The 19,845-nt window shown below is 26.2% G+C and overlaps 1 protein-coding gene across 2 annotated transcripts in view; it reads left to right on the top strand.

Moving 5' to 3' along the window:
* Window positions 1-19,845, top strand: part of LOC117181638 (myosin heavy chain 95F) — a 110,314-nt gene that overhangs the window by 30,811 nt on the left and 59,658 nt on the right. For both annotated transcript variants that reach the window (XM_033374531.1, XM_033374530.1), the window contains exon 2: window positions 18,293-18,485. In XM_033374531.1, coding sequence (XP_033230422.1) covers window positions 18,305-18,485 — 181 coding nt within the window. In that variant the 5' untranslated portion in view covers window positions 18,293-18,304. The remainder of the gene's footprint in view (window positions 1-18,292; window positions 18,486-19,845) is intronic.

The following is a 19,845-nucleotide window of genomic DNA, read 5'->3' as shown; positions in this document are numbered from 1 at the left end:
ATAAATTTTATTAATTAATTAAATATTTTGATCCAAGCAAATTTTTAAAGTTTATTTTTTTTTAATTATTGTTTAAATTTAAAACAACAATTTTTTTAATACAATGAACATTAAAAACAAAGTTTTCTTTGATAAAAATATTCCATTATTTTTGCTTAATAAATGAATAATATTTATTGTTAAAAAATTGTTACTTGTTTCAATTCGGTAATCTGATTATTCGAGAATTTTCCATTTTGTGATTTTTATTTTTCGGTGGCTTTAAAATTTCGGGAATTTTCTATTTCAAATATTTTTTTTTTTCGGAAATTTCACAGTTTTACGAATTTTATTTTTTGGATTTTTCAGTACTCCTGAAGATTAATTCTCAATAAAAAATCTAATATTTGAGATTTTAATCAAATATGATATTTATTTTAAATAAAAAATATGAATTATTAAAATATTAAATAATCTTCAGCCATAAAAAAATACTTTTTATTAAAGTAACTTAACTTTTAATAAAGTAGTTGAATTAAAAAAAGACGAATTTTCAACAAAATATGTATTCTCAAACAAAAATTTTATTTTTGAATTGTAAACAGTTGAATTCATTTAAAAATACGAGTTATCAAAAAAATTGTGAAATTTTTAACTAAAACAGATTTTTCAGTCAAAAGTTTTTTTTTTTTAGAAAATTAAGCAAATTATAATTTCCTGAGAAAATTAAAAAACATTTGAATACATATTTCAGATATGCCGAAAAAGTAAATTCCCTGAAAATCATTCGTATTTTTCTATAGAACATTTTTTATTCTCTTCACGAAGAGAAATTTTAAGAGATTAATTCACGGAACTGCTCCTTGATTTTATTCACGCTTTGGTGCAAGAACTAAGAGCTCGAAACCCATGCTTTTAAAGCAACGACCGGTGATCTAAAATCGAGGGTTCCGAGAGCTTAGTTCTTGTGCCAAAGCGTGAATAGAATCAAGGAGCTTATCTGTGAATTAATCTCTTGAAATATCTCTCCGTGTTGAAACTTTCAAAATTCTTAAAAAGCATTTTTTTTCGAAACCTGCTTTTTTAATTTTTCGAGATTTTCAAAAGTTTAAAATTATTTTTCAAAGATTTAGGATATAATTTTAATGTTTTTTAATCTTTTTCAATTTCCTCTTAAAATTTATTTAAAAATATATATCATTTGATATTTCCTCATAAATCTTATTGCAATTTCGTCTCTTTTGGCAGAAAATAAATCTTCTTGATTGAAAGTTGAACTACTTTGTTAAAAATTTATCTCTTTGGTCGACAATTCATCTTTTTGGTTTAAAAATTAACTATTTGTTAGTTAGTTGACTTTTTTAGTTAAAAATTTAACATCTTTGTTGAAAATTGATCTATTTTGGTAATTAATCTTCTTAGTTGAAAATTCATTTTTTTATGCAATTAAACTGTTTGGTTGAAAATGTATCTTTATTGAAAATTAATTTTATATGGTAGAAAAGTTATCTTTCTCGGTTCAAAATGAACTTTTTTGTAAAAACTGCAACTGTCTTCTAAAAAATTCGTCTTTTTGGCTTGAAAATTTAACTATTTTTTTTAAGTTTAACTATTAGGTTTTCAAAAACACTATTGATGTAAAAATTAATCAATAGCATTTATATCCCAATTTCCTTATAGTCAGCGTAATTTTTTTTTTTTAAATTAAAGTAAAAGTATGGAGCAAAGCTCGGCCTCAATTTTACTTCAAAATAAATATATCGTGGAAAAAATAAAGAAGTCCTGATGGAATTCCTGTAGGTCTGAACACCACGATATTCTTCTTCAGAACGTAAACGCGGTACTGCAGTAATTCAAGAATTGCTGCGAGCGACTTTTTATTGTTCTTGAAACTGCACTCTTCGTGTAATTTCTTCGTTCTTCGCGAGGTCGCGACCTTCTGCTATTCTGCCTTAGACTTTATTTTACTCGACAGAAATTATTTCAGTAGAAGAAAAAGAAAAAGAGAAAGAAAAATAAAAAAAAAGAGAAAAAAAATGAGAAAGAAAAAGATGAATTTCAACCAAGAAGACAATTTTCTATTAAAAAAAGAATTAATTTTTTATTTTTAAAAACAAATAATTTTTCCGAAAACAGTTGAATTTTCTGCCAAATAGTTTAATTTTCTACCAAAAAGTTGAATTTTGTACCAAAAAGTTGAATTTTTAATTTGAAAAATTCTTAAAATGACCAGAAAGATTAATTTTCAACGAATTACCTAAATTTTCTAGAAAATAGTGGAATTTCTAAATAAGAAGATTAATCTTAACCCAGTATAAGATGATTAAACTCTCATTCACAAAAATTAATTTTTAATTTAAAAAATAACTAATTTTCTATAAAACTGTTGAATTTTCTACCAAATCCTTGAATATTTTACCAAATTTTAAAATTCTCAAACAAAATAAAAAGAATTTTCTGTAAAACAGTTGAATTCGCAACCCGAAAATATGAATCTTCAAGAAGAAGGTTAAGTTTCCACAAAACGATTTAATTTTCAATCAAATAGTGAAATTTACAATTACAAAAATTAATTTTTAACCAAAAAGACGAATTTTCATCAAAGCAGTAAAATTTTATTTTTGTTAATTCGCTGATAATCAGTGACTATTCACTTAAAATTCAATACTTTTTTCTTATTTCTGTGTAGAAAAATTACTGAAAGTCCACTAACTTATTTTTCACTGATCAACCAGTGGAAATCCTTACTGATTTGTTTTAGTGACAAGCTTTTTGCTGATCCAAATGTACCGAGTGATTAGTAGTGAAATTCATACAGATCTCTATCAGTAAACCTTAGAATTCACTGATTAATATCAGTGAAAATGTCACTGACAATTAGTGAGATTTCACTGCTAATCAGAAAAAAATCTTTGTTGATTTGATTCCAGGACCCTTTTTTAAAAATACATCTTTTTGGTTGAAGATTCAACTATTTTGTTGAAAATTTTTTTTTACTTTCTGTTTAAAATTAATTTTTAAACTGAAAATTTAAGGATTTCATTTTTGGTTGAAAATGTATAAATATTTTGTTAAAAATTAAATTATTTTATAAAAAAAGTTATCTCTTTTGGTCGAAAATTGAACTTTTAAGTTGAAGATTCGTCATTTTTGATAGAAAATTCGTCCTTTAGATTGATAACTTAACTTGCTTCCAAAAAAGTTCTCTTTTTGGCTTGAAAATACAACTATTTGGTTGAAAATTAATCATTTTTTTACTTAAAGTTTAATATTTTTGTTCGAAATTTAAACTATTTGGTTAAAATTGAACTATGTATTATGTTCAATATTCGAATATTTGGTTGAAAATTTAAGTTTATTGTTGAAAAATAATCTTTTTTGGTCGGAAATTTAATTGCTTTGTTGAAAAATCGTCTTTCTGGATAGAAAATTCATTATTTTTTGTGGAAAAGTTGTTAATTAAAGATTTAACAATTTCTATGAAGATTCAACTCTTTTGTTAAATATTAATTTTTCTCTGGCAATTTAATTGCTTCATTGTAAATCCGTCTTTTTTCATAGAGGAATCATCCTTTTGAATTAAAAATGCATCTTTCTTTTGTAGAAAAGCTTTTTGTTTAAAATTTATCATTGCGAGTTGAATATAATACAGCTATTCATATAAAATTAATGATTTTTTATAGAAAAGTTTTGGGTTGAAAATTCAACTATTTTTATAAAAATTCAACTGTAATGTTGAAAATTAATCTTTTTCTAGTGTAAATTCAGCCGTTTAATTGAAAATTCGACTATTTGTATAAAAATGAAATTATTATGTCGAAAATTCAACTATTTTGTTAAAATTAAATTTTTCTTGGTGGGAAATTGGAATGCTTTGCACAAAATTCGTCTTTATGGATAAAAAATGCATTCATTCAGGGCAAAAATGTATATTTTCTGGAAAATTTCTTAGTTGAAAATTCAATTATTTGGATGAAATTTCAACCATTTTGTGAAAAATTATTATTTTTTGGCCGAAAATTCAACTGCTTTGTTGAAAATTCGTCCTTTCGAATACAAAATATTTTCTTTCAGGGTGAAAATCCATTATTTTTTTTCTAAAAAAAGTTCTTGATTGAAGATTCAACAATTTGGTTGATCTATTTTGTCAAACTATTTTGCCTATTTTGTCTATTTTGTCAAAAATTAATCTTTTTGCGTCTGAAATTCAACCGCTTTGTTGAAAAATGAATTATTTTTATAAAAATACAATTATTATGTTGAAAGTTTAATAACTTGGTTAAAAAATAAACTATTTTATTAAAAATTAATCTTTTTGGGTGGGAAATTTAACTACTAAATTCTTTTAGGGTGAAAATGATTTTTTCTGGAAGATTTATAGGTTGAAAATTGAATTATTTTATGAAAAATTAATGTTTTTGGGTCGAAAATTCAACAGATTTGTTGAAAACAGGCCTTTTTTTTGTAGAAAAATGATCCTTCTAGAATAAAAATCCACCTTTTTTTTGTAGAAAAGCCTTTTCCTTAAAATTCAACTTTGTGTATAAAAATTCAATTATTTGGATGAAAATTCAACTATACTGTTAAAACTTTATCTTTTTAGTCTGAAATTCGACTGTTTTGTTGAAAACAATTTTTTATAGAAAATTCATCCTTTTTTAGTGAAAATTTCATTATTTTTAGTATAAAAGTTCATGGTTGAAAATTCAAATATTTTGTTAAAAATGCAACTCTTCGTCTCTAATAATTATTTTTTTGTTTGTTTGTTTAAAATCCAAGTATATGGCTAAAAATTAACCATTGCTGAAAATTGATCACTTCTGATTAAAAAGTCGTTTTGGCCAATCATTGTGTTTTTTTTACATAAATGTTAATTTCTTTAAATATAAATTATAAATAACTTGTAATGCTCAACTTAATGGGATAATTTGAATTTTCATACAATTTAATATCCATCTGCGTTTTTAAAATTTTCCTTCCGCGCTTATAGTTTTCTTATAGAAATTGTTAAACTGGAAAAATTCCTTTTACTGATGACCCTATTCATGGTAATATTTTGAAATTCAATGTGTACATGGAAAAAAGTTTATATGATAAATGAATGCAAATTGAAATTACAAGGGAATGAAATTGAAGTGTGATTAGGTACTTAATTTCGATGAATCACATATAAATGATCCCTCCTCTCCCTCTCTCCTCCCTTTCTCTTTTTTCAATCCTCTCTCTCACCCCCCCCCCTCTTTCTTTTTCTCTACCCTACCTGTCTCTTATAATCTACTCTCTCAAATCCAAACTACTTAGAGTCTGCTCAGCCACAAAGAAACTGGGAATGAAAACCATCGTGTAACAGCTGGTCGACATTGAAAGGAAGGTGAATGAACCGAATGCAGTGATTTGTTCCTCATTCGTTTTCTCACTTCCCAATTATTATTTTTGATTGTCAGCATCCTTCTGATTATTATTTTCATCATTTTATTTAATGCTATAATTATCGAAAAAAGTTAATAGCAATATTTAATTAAATGTGTCAATATTTATCTAATAAATATTGTTATTGGACTAGTAATTAGCTGACCATTTATCGGGGACACCACTCTACAATAGGTAATGATCCTACGGCAGATAATGAATCATTATAATTTAGTTGGAAAATATAGTTTGGTAAAAGTTTGGTAAAAACTTGTTAAAAGTAGCTAAGTTACTGAAATGTGCCATTATTTGTAACTTTTTGGGTAATTTGTTTAATATTTTTTTAAGTAACTTGTAACGTAACTTAGTTACAAATTTTGTAATAACTTGTAACTTTAATTTTACTTACTTTAAAGTTACTTTGTGTTTTTTTCTGTATTATCTTCCATTAAGAAAATTTTGTGGACCAGTTATTGGTAGAAAATTAATTTCTTTTGGTTCAGGATTCAGCTATTTTATTGAAAATCTATCAGTTTTGATTGAATTAAATTATGATTACTTCCAAACGAAAATATTTTTTAGTTAAAATAATATCAACTGTTATACTTTTCGTTGAGAATTCATCGATTTTTGTTCAAAATTTTAATACTTGGTTGAAAATTCAGTTTTCTCAAAAAATCAACCATCTGGGTAGATAATTCAACTATTTGTTTGAAAAGTAACTTTTTTTTTGAAAATTAACATTTTCGGTTAAAAAGTTTAACTGTTTTGTAGAAAATTCGTTTTTTTGTCTTGAAAATTCAACAATTTAGTAAACATTTCTTTCTTGGTTCAAAATTCGGCTTTTCGTTCCAAAATTGATAACTTTTGGTAACAGAATCTCTTTTTGCTTGTTGAAAATGCAACCCTTTTATGAAAAATAATCTGAATTGGTTAAAAATTCAGCTATTTTATAGAAAATTCCTTTTTTGGATTGAAATTTCAACAACTTATAACACGTCTTTTGCTTTCTTGGTTATAAATTTGGTTTTTCGTTTCAACATTAATAACATTGGTAACAAAATCACTTTTTGTTTATTGTTGAAAATGCAATCCTTCTATTAGAAAATTCATCTGCTTTGGTTAAAAATTCAGCTAGTTTATTGAAAATTCGTTAGAATTTGAAAAAATTCAATTTTTTTGGTTGAATTAGCTTTTTTGTCTTTGATTGCTGTTTAAAATTCAACTCTTTTTATAGAAAAATAATCTGATTTGGTTAAAAATTCAGCTATTTTATAGAAAATTTCTTTTTTTTCGTCTTAAAAATTGAACAATTTAGTGAACATTTCTGTGTTTGTTATAAATTCGGCTTTTCGTTTCAAAATTGATAACTTTTGGTAACAGAATCTCTTTTTGCTTGTTGTTGAAAATTCAACCCTTCTATTAGAAAATTAATCTGATTTGGTTAAAAATTCAGCTAGTTTATTGACAATTCGTAAAAATTTGAAAAATTCATTTTTTTTTGTTTTAATTCTATTTTTTTGGTGTTTGGTTTCTGTTAAAAATTCAACTCTTTTTTATAGAAAAATAATCTGATTTTGTTAAAAATTTAGCTATTTTGTACAAAATTCATTTTTTTGACTTGAAATTTCAACAATTTCGTAAACGTCTTTTGCTTTCTTGGTTAAAAATTCGGCTTTTCGTTCCAAAATGTATAAATTTTAGTGACAGAATCTCTTTTTGCTTGTTGTTGAAAATTCAACTCTTTTATTATAAAATTAATTTGGTTTGGTTAGTAATTCAGCTAGTATATTGATAATTCGTATTTTCTTTTGTTGGTTGAATTCACTGTGTTTGATTTCAAATTGAAATTTTTTTTGATTGAAATAATATCAACTATTATATTTTACGTTGAGAATTCATCTATTTTAGTTAAGAATTCATGTCTTTTGCTAAATAAACTATTATGGTAGAAATTTCAACTAGTTGGTTTAAAAATAATAAAAATTCTCGTTGAAAATTCTTTTTCCGATTTTAAAATTCCACTCTTTTGTTGAAAAAATTTGTTATTTATTTGAAAATTCGTCTTTGAAATTTAATTCTCTTTGTTGAAATTATCGATAATATAATTCAATTATATTTTACTAATAATACCGATTACCAATATAAAACGATAACTTAAGATAAAATAGTTGAAAATTATGAATCGTTAAAATATAATTCTGTTTTCATTTTAAAATATAAATTTCTGACCAAAAAGGTTAACATAATTCAAAATTACAAAAAAATGTTTATTCTTTTTAAAATTATTTTGATCTAAACCTACTATTTTTCAATGAGAAAAACTATCATAACATTTGGTTGTCTGATTTCTCGTGAAAAATGTTAACATAACCTAAAATTGTTTTAAAAAATTTCAATATTTTTTGAAAGCTAATGATTTTTAAATTAAAATACTGATTTCAGGTACAAAACGTCAACATAAGCTACAATTGCATAAGAAATTATGAATCTACTGTAAGATCTAATAATTTCAAAAAAATTAAAAATACAAATGTTTAACGAAAAGATTAACAGCGCATAACAAAAAGTTTTGAAAATTGTAAATCTTCTTAAAAATTTAATTATTTTTGTTTAAAATAACCGATTTTGAACTCAAGAAGATTTATTTTTATTCATCAAAAAAATAACGAATTTCCAACCATATAGTTAAATGTTCAACTAAAAAGATACATTTTTAACTAAAAATGTAATAGTTAAATTTTTAGGTAAGCAAATTTGTAACCACAAAAACAATTTTTTTTAGAAAAATAGTTCTATTTTCAACTAAATAAATAAATATTCAATTAAAATCATGAATTTTCAACCAAACAAATGATTTTAGAACAAAGTAGTTCATCTTTCCACCTAGTACTGAAATTTGCGATAAAAAATACGAATTCTCAACAAAAAATGTTAGAGTTGATATTTCAACTAAAAAGTATTTCAATTTTAAATAAAAAATGGTTGTCACATCGACAAAAAAATATCTTATTAAAAAAAAAGTTGAAATTAACCAAAAAGCAGAATTTTCAGCATAAATGATATTTTCTGCCAATAAAAATGAGTTTCAACAAAATATATGAATTTTCATACAAATAGTTAAATTTTTAAATAAAGAACTATATTTTTAACAAAACATGAAATAGTTCAATTTAACGTTAAGAAAATTAATTTTCTCTTCAACTTTCAATCAATTAGTTGAAACTTCAATAAAAAAGATGAATTCTCAACAAAAAATGTCTTAGTTACTATCAGTAACTTTCACTGCTTAAATGAGTCATTTTGATTGATCTTATCCGTAATTTTCAATATGTTCATCAGTTATTTATGTTTATTTTTAATATTTCATAAAAATTAGGAATTTAATTGAGAATTTAAATTATTAGTAATTTCAAGTCACTATTTTGATTCAATCAGCAGTATTGACTGATTTATCTCTTAAACCGACTGATTTTTCGATAGAAATGTCTGATTCTCCAGTCAAAGCATGATTGATTAATTTAATCAAACTTTGGTCTGCTTTACATTTAGAGTGTAGCAATTAGAAAAAAATTTACTCTAGTTCAGCAATATTATATTCTTGATTCAAAATAAAAATTTGTTTAACTTAAACCTGTATAGAAACAATTGTTATTAATTATAACAGAATGTTGTTTAATAACAAATCTTTTCAATATTACGTATAGAATACCCAAGTAACGCTTTATTTCTTGAAAGGAAAAATTTGAATCCAATAACTCTTTTTCGAAATATTATCAGTTTTAACGATAACAATATTTTAAATAATTTTTATAAACAAAAATGGCAAATAAATTGTTTACGCTTTTGGAAGGAGACAAAGAGAGTGAACTTATTTGGAATGAAGCAAAGTGCACAGATCCAAGATCTAACGTAAGGATCGATGCAAGTATCTCGCACGTTTACCGTTACGAGATCTCTAGTCTAACGGGATGCTTATAATAAGACATGGAACTCAGATTCATCTCTATTCTTCATTTTTAGGGTTGCTTTGGCTCGAAGTATTTTCAAACTGAATTTATGACTTAGAAGGAAGAAGGAAAAGTTAATATACAATAAAGACATTATTTATCTATTTTCAGACGTTAAATATTCTAAATAGTCTCGATTACTAATCTAATATTTAGCGAAATAAAAAAAAAATCTGCCTCAGCCCGGATTTGAACCAGGAATGCTGCCTTCCATGAGCGCTAGTCAATTACGCAATTATGCTCCACTCGTGGATGGTGGTATTCTTGGTTCAAATCCGAGCTGAGACAGATTTTTTTTAGTGTCTCCAAATATTAGACCATTAATCGACACTATTTAAAATATTTAAAATATAAAATTGATTAATGTCTTGGTCAACAGAATAAGATAATTTGTTTAAATAAAGAAAACACTTAAAATAGATCACAAAAGTGCGATAAAATAAAAAAATTTCGAATCATTTTTTGGCTAGCAAAAATTATGAAAATTGTGAAAAACTATTTTTTTATGGATATTTAAAAAAAGTATTCTAAAATGTTTGAAAACATCTTCAAATATTTGAAATCCCTAAAATTTCTGTGAAATTTCATTAAAATATTAAAAAACCTCTTTAAATCTCGCGAAGAAAAATCAAATCTTATGATATTCTTTTCAATTCCTTAAATTAAAATTTTTTACACTTCCTTGGAATCCTTTAAAATACCTTAAAATATTTCCAGTTCTTCGAAATCATTTCAAAAATGTTTCAAGTTACTGAAAGTTTCTTATTATCTTTTAAAATACCATAAAAAGTTTAAAATCCTTGGAAAATTACTGAAAGTCGATGGAAATTTTGAAAATCTTTCAAAATTTTTCAAAGCTCTGAATTTTTATAAATAAATTAATTGATATTTCATTTAAATACTGTAAAATCTCTCGACGTCCCGTAAAATAAAAAAAATGTTGATCTTCCTTCACATTCCTTGCAAATTTTGAAGTTTTATGAAATCCTTTGCGATCCTAGAAAATTCATTAACATTTTTTTGAGCCTTTAAAATCCTTTGAAATTATTCAAATCATCGGAAATTTGATAAAATCCCGTAAAATCAGCTAAAATTTCTTTAACATCCTTAGAAATATTCGAAAATCTATTAGAATTACTTGAAAGCATTTCAAATATCCTAAAAAATTTTTATTCTTTAAAATCTTTGAAAATACCTTGGAATATGTGAAAATCTCTTTATATTCCGTGAAGTTAATTTTTGAAATATTTTTAAATCCCTTGAAATTTCTTGAGGCTCCTGCAAGTTCCTTATAATATTGAGAATACAATTTTTTCAAATTTAATTAAAATATGATCAAATCTCTTGGCATCCTGTACAATTTTATCAAATGTGTTGATATATTTTGAAATTCCTTTAAAATGTTAAAATTCTGTGAAATCCTTTATGATCCTGGAAAATTCATTAAAAGCGTTTGAGAGGCTTCAAAATCCTTTAAAATTACTCAAATCCTCAGAAACCTTAGAAACCTCCGCGAAATCCGATAAAATTTCATAAAAATCCTTTGATATATTTGAAAATCTTGGAAATCTTTTGAAAATTCTTGCAAATCGATTCAAGTATTTCAAATTTTTTGAAATACCTCCATTCTTGCTAATGAGTTATCTGAAATTTTAATAAAATATTATAAATTTCCTGCAAGTTACGTTAAATTATATTAAATTTGATGATATTCGTGAAAATATTTTTATTTCTGTTAAATACTTTGAGAAAGTGAAAAATTCATTAAAATACATTATTGAGAGCCTTTCAAATCCGTAACAATTTTATTATTTCTGTTGATGTATGGATTCGAACACCAATTTGGTTTAATAAAGACTCAGTTGAAAGATCGCTAGATAAAAGCATTACCAAAATTGGTGAATCATTTTTTACTGTATCTGAATGTATATGCTGTCTTACACGATCGAATAAGTGTTTTGATTCTACTAAAAGTCCTCCTGCCTTTCCACCACCTCCTCTTCCACCTCCACCTCCTCATCCTCTTCATCCTCCTCCACCTTCTCCTGGTCTACCTCCACCTCAACCTCTTCCACCACCCCCTTCTCCTGCTCTACCGCCACCTTCTCCCCCACCAGCACCTCTTCCAACCAGCACCTTCTCCTCCCACCACCACCTCCTCCACTTCTCCTCCTTCTGCATTTCTTGAAAATCTTTTCAAGTATTTTAAATCTTCTGAAATACCTCAATTCTTGTTAACGAGTTCTCTGAAATATAAATAAAATATTATAAAATTCCTGGAAATCACGTGAAATTATATTAAATCTGATGATATTCGTGGAAATATTTTTAATTCTATGAAATCCCCTAAGAACGTCAAAAATGCATTAAAATACATTATTTTGAGCCTCTAAAATCCTTAAAAGTTTTGATTTTTCTGTTAGCGTATGGATTCGAACAAGAAGTTGGTTTGATAAAGGCTCAATTGAAATAACGCTGGATAAAATTATTACCAAAATAATTTTTTACTGTATCTGGATGTAGAAGCTCTTTCATACGATCAAATAAGTGTTGAAATTCTACTAAAAGTACTCCGCCTCCTTTTTGTACCTCCTCATCCACCACCTTCACGTCCTTCACCAGCAGCTCCTCCACTGTCACCTCCTCCTCCTCCTCCTCCTCTTACTTCACCTCCACCTCATATACCTCCTCCACCACCACATCTTCCACCTCCTCCTTCTTTACCATCTCCTCCTCCACCAGCACCACCACATCCTCCACTTCCTTCAATTCTCCTCAAAAATCTGATAAAATCCCGTCAAATCCGTAGAAATTCCTTGGATGTCCTTTGAAATATTTGGGAATCCTCTGAAATTAAAATACTAATCTAATTACACCGATATGAAGTCTATAACGTTATTGATAATTTAAAGAAACTTTCGCACAAATATGCATTTTGCAGCAAAGTGTAAAATATCATTTGAAAAATTTGGGTATTGATATTTAAACAAAATATTTAAAAAAATTTTAAAAGATAAAATTAAAATATAAATGAATTTCCTAAAAAATCTTTTTTTTCTTTTTGTGAAATATGCCGTAGCTATTACGCCAGGAGAAACAAAAGCGAAATTGGTGAAGCGTATCAATTTTATGTTCATAGCCGCTGAAATGAAAATGAAAGTTCATGATGCCTTCACTACTCATTCGCAGATGGCTTTCGAGAAATCGGAATCCCATAGCGCGAAAATTCAGAGAAAGTCGCGAAAATATTGCTCTTGAGTATTGTTCCGTACACTCATGGGTCACGCCATCCACAATTTTTTATTTCGACACTTTTAAACAGGAAATGAAAATTCAAGGTAGAAAATTTAAATTTTAACGAAATATGGAATTTTCATCCATGCTGTTAAATTTTGAAACCAAAAGGTCGAATTTTCACCAAGGCAGTTCAATTTTCATCGAGAGATGAATTGTTAGTTGAAATTATGAAGCTTTAACCAAGAAAGCGATCAATTAAAAAAATGAAATATTTAAATCTAAAATCCTAAAAGTTGATTTTCAAAAAAACGACCAAATGAAAACAAGAAACATAAATTTTTTAACAAATTTTTGTTGTTTCAAACCATAAAGTAGAATTTCCATCAAAGGAGTTCAATTTTCATCCAAATAGATGAATTTTAACTGAAATGATGAATCTTTAACCAAGAAAACGATCAATTAAAATAAAATGAAATATTTAAATCAAAAATCGTAAAAGTTGATTTTCAAAAAAAATAAGACCAAATTAAAACAAGAAACATAAATTTTTCAACAAATTGTTTAATTTTCATACCATAAAGTAGAATTTCCATCAAAGGATTTCAATTTTTATCCGAAGAGATGACTTTTGACTAAAATTGTGAATCTTTAACCAAGAAAAAGATGAATTAAAAAAATGGAAGGCTTTAATTGGTAGTCGAAAAATTTGATTTGAAACCAAAAAAGACAAATAATTTAGAACAAAAAAGTTAAATTTTCAACCAAAGAGATGAATCTTCAACTAATAAAATGAATTTTCAACAAATTTTACTTTTTACCGTAGAAAGTAATCTTTTTTAGGTAAAATAACTAAATAAACAGACATTTTAATTTTATTCTGAAGTTTTATAAAATGTTTTTAATTCAGAATTTTTTCACGAATAAAATGCTGGTCTTAGCATATTTATAAGCAGGGAAATTGAAAAATTGGTTAAGATAGAATCAGCGAAAGTTCAGGGAATTTTAAAAAGAAAGTTTTTCTCTATATCATTTTTTCTTCTTATCTTATTAATCGAATATTTTGAAAAAAATTATCTATTCCTACTATTACTTTAAAAAAAATTACTTAAAAAAGTAAAAATTCATAAGGTTTTTTTTTACCAAAAATAAATTAAACTGTAAATTATAGTTCTTAGTTGTTTAAAAATATTATTCTTAATCACTATTTTCACTGAAAAATTCCGAAAAATAAAATTCCCGACATTGAAAAATTCGCGAATTGGAAAATTCCTGACAGAAAACTGCCAAATTATGAAATATCCGAACCAGAATATTCCAGAATTATAAAATTACCGAATTTAAACAATTAAAGAAGTTGTTTCTATTAAATTTGATCTATTTATTAAAAATAAAATAATCAAATAATTTCATCAGAAAAAAAATTTTTTTAATGTTTAAAGTTTTCAAAAATTATTTGGCTTGAATTTGAAATAACAATAGTTAAATAAATTAGCTTTCGGGTTGAGAAACTTTGATTGCAAATGTGAATAGAATTTATTACAAAAACGAAAACCGTTCTCAAATACCGGATTTTTAATTTTAAAAAATTCGAGGCGCTCGTGTTAAACTTATTTTTTTAATGTAAATTTGATACAGTTACTATTATTTAAAATTTAAACAATAATTTTAAACACCCTAATCATTAAAATAATTTGTATTTGTTAAATATATTCGATTATTCTATTGTTAATAAATAAATAATATTGGTGAAAATACAATTTTTTTTATTGATTAAATTCGGATGCTTTCTGCCGGCAATTTTATTTTCCTGGATTTTTCAATCGTCGAAATAGTGTAAATTTATAAGACTTTCCAAGGGAATTTATACAGAAGACTTTAAGATTCGAGACTTTCAGATAAAAGGAATTTCAGTCTGCTTATCATGATACATTATCACGATAATTAAAGTCGTATAAAATCCCAATGATTCATATCAACACGTATCGCGTTGACGTCAATACCGCGGAATTTTTGCATTTCTATATGCATAATTTTCTTATAAATGTGTGTAGGTGTACACACATATATATTTAGGTTCATTAAACCACAGATAAAAAAATTTACCTTATATAGATATACAAAAAAAATTAAGTTAATAATAAATCAGTTAATAAGTTGTTTTGTAATATGAGTCATGCTTTATAAAGTGTGCCACTTGTTTTAACTACATAATTACATAACTGTTTAGAAAGTTAAACTATGCATATAAAAAAGCTATATAGAGCTATTAACAAATATTTTTGAACACTTGTATTAGAAAGCGCTCTTTTTATTAATTTTTAAGTTTCATAAGGGGCCGTCCATGAACTACTTTACTGATTTGAAGGGGGGGGGGGGGGCATGGTAAAAACAAAAGTTTTAACAGGAGTTTCTTTTAAAAATCCTTTTTTGTTTGAAAATCGGTTTTCTTGTTTCTGCCAAATAATTTCTTTAACTGAAAATGTAACTATTCCATTTTTTTACTGAAAATTGATGGTTTTTAGTTGGCAATTTAATTAATAGATTTTTCGTTGGGTTCTCATATTTTTTGGTTGAAGATTCAACTACTGGTTGAAAGTTGAACTAAATTATTACAAATTAATTTTATTGGTTGAATATTAAACTATTTTGTTGAAAATTTTGTTGTTGTTGTTGTTGCAAATTCATTTTCTTAACTGAAAATTTAATTATTCTATTTTTTCTGAAAATTAATTTATTAGTTGAAGAATGAACTATTTTGCTGATAATTTGTTTTTTGGTTAATGCTTAATTTTTCTAATGAAAATTTAATCGTTCTGTTTTTGGTTAAAAACTGATCGTTTTCAGTTAAGAATGAAATTATTTGTTTGAAAATTGATATATTTTATGAAAAATACATCTTTTTAGTAAGCAATCAATTTTCTATGGCTTAAAATTAGTGTATTTGATTGAAATTTGAAATAATTTCTTAAATATTCATTTTATCTGTTAAAGATTAGGCTCGTGGGTAAGAAAATTAAATATATCTTCGAAAATAATTTTTTTCCGAAACTTAAAATTATTAACTGAAAATTAAACTTCCATTTTTGGTTGAAAATTTTATTATTTTGTTGAAAATCCAACTATTTTGTTATAAAACATCTTTTTATCAAAAAATAAGCTAATTGTTTAAAAGTTTTAAACCAATAATCGAATAGTTGAATTTGCATTAAAAAAATTAATTTTCAAAAAAAGTTAACGAATTTTTTACCGAACAGTTGAATTTTTTACCGAATTGTTGAATTTTCAAGCCAAACAGATTGAAATGAAAAAGAAAAGAAAATCAGATGAATTTAATCATCAACCACGAATTTGCAATAAAAAAGTTAAATTTTTATCTAAATCAGAGTAATTTTTAACCAAACACTTGCAATTTTTACTACAAAATTTAATTTTCTATCAAAAATAAGAACTTTCTAAAAAGTATCTGTAATGTATAAAAAATTCTAAATTCTTCTGAAAATTCTTCTGAAAAAAAAAGTTTGAGCAATGGTTGTGGTGTTAGTCCAAATTTTATTTTATTAATTTTTAGTTTGAATTTTTTTTGTTTTTTTAATTTGTAACTAAATACTAGAATTTTCAAACTAATAATTATTCATTTTAACCGAAAATAAAGTAGTCCAATTCTTGATTGAGGAAAACCAACCCAAAAAGACGAAAATTTAAGAAAATAGTTAAATTTTTACATAATTCAACTATTTTTTTAATATAATTTTTTTGATAAAAATGCAACTGTTTGGCAGAAAATAAATCATTTTTGGTTAAGTATTAAACTTTATTTTTTTAATTTGTCTTAAGTATTCAAAATCATGTATTTTTTTATTTAAAATTAAAATATTTCTTGAATAAAATATCTACTATTTCTTTATTCGTTGAAAACTTATGTTAATTTATCGAAAATTGTCCTTTGTAAATTAAAAATTCAACTACTTGTGTAAAAGTTAAATTACTTCGTTAATAATTTTTATTAATGCTTATCTTTTTGGTTTTATAATGCAACTATTTTATTGAAATTTTGTTTTGCTTAAATTTAAGTTGGTTGAATCATTTTGTTATAATTTGTTAAATTACCTTGTTAAAAATTTATTTTTTTGTGAAGGTTTGTCTCTTTGTTTGTAAAATTTAACTATTTTGTTGAAGATTCTTTTTTTAATCTATACTATTTTTTGGCTAAAAATGCAACAGTTTGGTTGAAAACTAATTTTTTTTGGTCATATTTTCGGGTTGCAAATACATATGCTTTAGGAAAATTCGGCATTTGGCTTGGAGTTTCAACAATTTGGATAAAATTTTTTTCTTTCTTGGCTGAAAAATCTTTATCAGTTACGAATACCTTCATTTTTAAAAAAAATTATTCTTTTCACGAAAAATTGAACGTTTTCAATATTTGTTCAAAATTCAATCATTTTATTTGAAAAGTCTCTTTTGCTTTAAAGTTAAACTTTTGGTTGAACTTTAATTTTTTTGTTTGAAAATTCCATTTTTTTACAAGCCAATTCTTTTGTTACAAAATTATCTTTCTTGGTCGACAATTCAACTGTTTGGATGAAATTTTGTCCTTTGGGATTAAAAATTCATCTTATAAAGTAGAAAAGGTATACTTTTGGTTAGAATAATAAAAAAATTTAACTCTGAAATATTATTTTTGTTATTCCGTTTATGGAACATTCTTATTAATTCATTATAAATGGGAAGGGTCTTTTTACAGTGATCAATAATAATTAATCTTATAGTACTATTGAAACATTCTACGTATATACTATGTATATTGTAAAATCATGAATTTCCAACAAAATAGTCGAATTTTCAATTAAAAAAGAAAAAAATTGAATCAAGAAACAAAATTTTAATAAAATTATTGAATTATGAATAAAATATTTCAATTTTCAACAAAAAGTATGACTTTCAATAAAAGTTCTGAATTTTCAACTAAATAATTTAAGTTGGAACCAAATAATAAAATCTTGAAATAAAAAATATAAATTCTTAACAATTAATTTGATAGGGTTCTATTGATTAAGTTCATATTTAAGTAAAAAATCAGAAAAAGGGGAAAGACTGTGAGGCCTGTGATAAATAAATAGGAATGTAAATAATTAATAAACTAAAGAATAATATTTTTAGTAAACATTGAAGTTCATTTTTAATGTTTAAACAATTATGTGAAACTATTTTGACACTATGTTTTAAAATATTAAGTATCAGTAAATTATTAAGGAAATTCAAATTTAAAAAACAAAATAATTAACTTTAAATTTGATAAATTAATTCTTGAAAATAAAATAACTGTAAATGAGACGATTGGTTTTGTTTCGGTTTTGTTTTTCTGAACCGAGAATTGCATATGATACTCCGTTAGCTGCGAAGAAGCAACAAAAGTGCGAGTTCATGAAACGGTCGATGAAGCTTATATGGCCGAAGCATGCGAAGGACGCCAAAAACTTTTGTATCTGTCACTTTTCTATATATGGAATTTACATTTTTTATTTTTATTAAAAATCCATTGAAATTAAGGCATATTACTCACCCAATGTCCTAAATGTTTTTAATTGCAAAAGAAGGTAAAATTATAAATCTGATAATGATAATGTCTAATGATAAAATTACTTTTATTTTTTCAGAAAATCGGAAAGATGGAGAACCAGCAAGTCTGGGTGCGGGATTCCCAGGAGGGCTTCATTATCGGAAAGTTCGTTGACATGGTCGACGGTGACGCCCTTATCATTCCTTTGGACACAAAGTACCCTCAACGCACTTGTCCTCTAGACGAAGTTTATCCTGCTGGCGAATACACCAAAGATGTTGAAGACAATTGTAAGTTAAGAAAAAATTCATTATTTCTCGACTAACCTTAAAAATAATGTCCCCTTCCTCTGGCACCTTCCTATAGCACATTCCTTTAACACATTCCTTTAACACCCTCCTCTAACACCTTCCTCTAACACCTTCCTCTAACACCTTGCTCTCACCCCTCATCATAGACCATTTATCTTCACGTCCCCTGTTAGCACAATTTCTCAGCTCCTCTCTTCTAGATCGCTTCTCCTTAATTTCACATCCCCTGTTATTTTCCTCACATTGCCTCTTCATCTCTGCTCCTGTCAGATCATTTTTCATCTTCTTTTCCTATACCCATTTTCTCCCAACTCGCTTACATTGCTTTGCTCCTTTCTTTCTCCTCTCACACTACATTCTACTTTCCTCATTACACATCTCATCACACATGTCTCCTTTACCTATTACCTTCCGCCCTCCGCCCCTCTTCCCCTCTTCACTGCGCCTATTTACCTAACTCCTGTCCATCTCCTACCCTTCATTTAATCCTCCTCTAGGCGTCCCTCCATATCCTCTCCGAGGCTCTGTTCCATCTTTCCTCACCCTCTGTTCCTTTTTCTCTTCTTCATCAATCCCATCCCCCTAACTCTTTTTTACTACCTTTCCTTAATTTCATCTTTCTTTACATCTCAATCTCAAGGCCTCAACCGATTTGTACATGTGATTTCAGATTCATCACAGAAAAACGCTGGTGTTAAATTTGTTGCAGCTCAAATTTCATTGGGCTCCCAATGATTATTTGAGAGAGTTTTCAAGTCTCCAATGTATTCCTCTGAACGTAGATGCCCATGTGGGCATCTAGGGGGAAGTATCATTTGGAGACTGAATTTTGGCTCATGCAGAGTTGTGGAGTTCGGAACCGCGCTGTCAGCCACCTGAATACCTGTCAAAGCCACTATTCGCTTTGCGATATTAGCCTAAATAATTGTTAATAAGGAAACCAATTGAAACAATATTGACCTAATTTTCAAATTTCTTTCATTTAATAGGGCGTACCAGTCACTTAGCATAAAATTATAACTTCCTAATGCAACTTCCAAAAGTTAGGTTAGTCATGCCCGCCGACATTTAACCCTTAAACGGCCAAAACGCCGCTACCGGGACACTGCTTTTCAACGGCCAATAACTAAGACTATTCGACACGAGAAAAAATTGAGACACATATATTTTTATTGCTTAAGATCTCCTCTTTCCGACGGTGTCAATGAAATTTCTCAAAAAATTTTCTTATTATCCTAAAATGCAGTTTAAATAAAAAAAAACGTGATTTTTCGTGCCTATTTTTTTTGTGAACCATTTTCCAAAGCTTTTCGAGTCTGTAATTAACCTGGAATCTCAC

This window comes from Belonocnema kinseyi, chromosome 10, assembly GCF_010883055.1.
Source record: "Belonocnema kinseyi isolate 2016_QV_RU_SX_M_011 chromosome 10, B_treatae_v1, whole genome shotgun sequence".
Taxonomy (NCBI): Eukaryota; Metazoa; Arthropoda; class Insecta; order Hymenoptera; family Cynipidae; genus Belonocnema; species Belonocnema kinseyi.
This window is presented reverse-complemented; position numbering and strand designations above follow the sequence as displayed.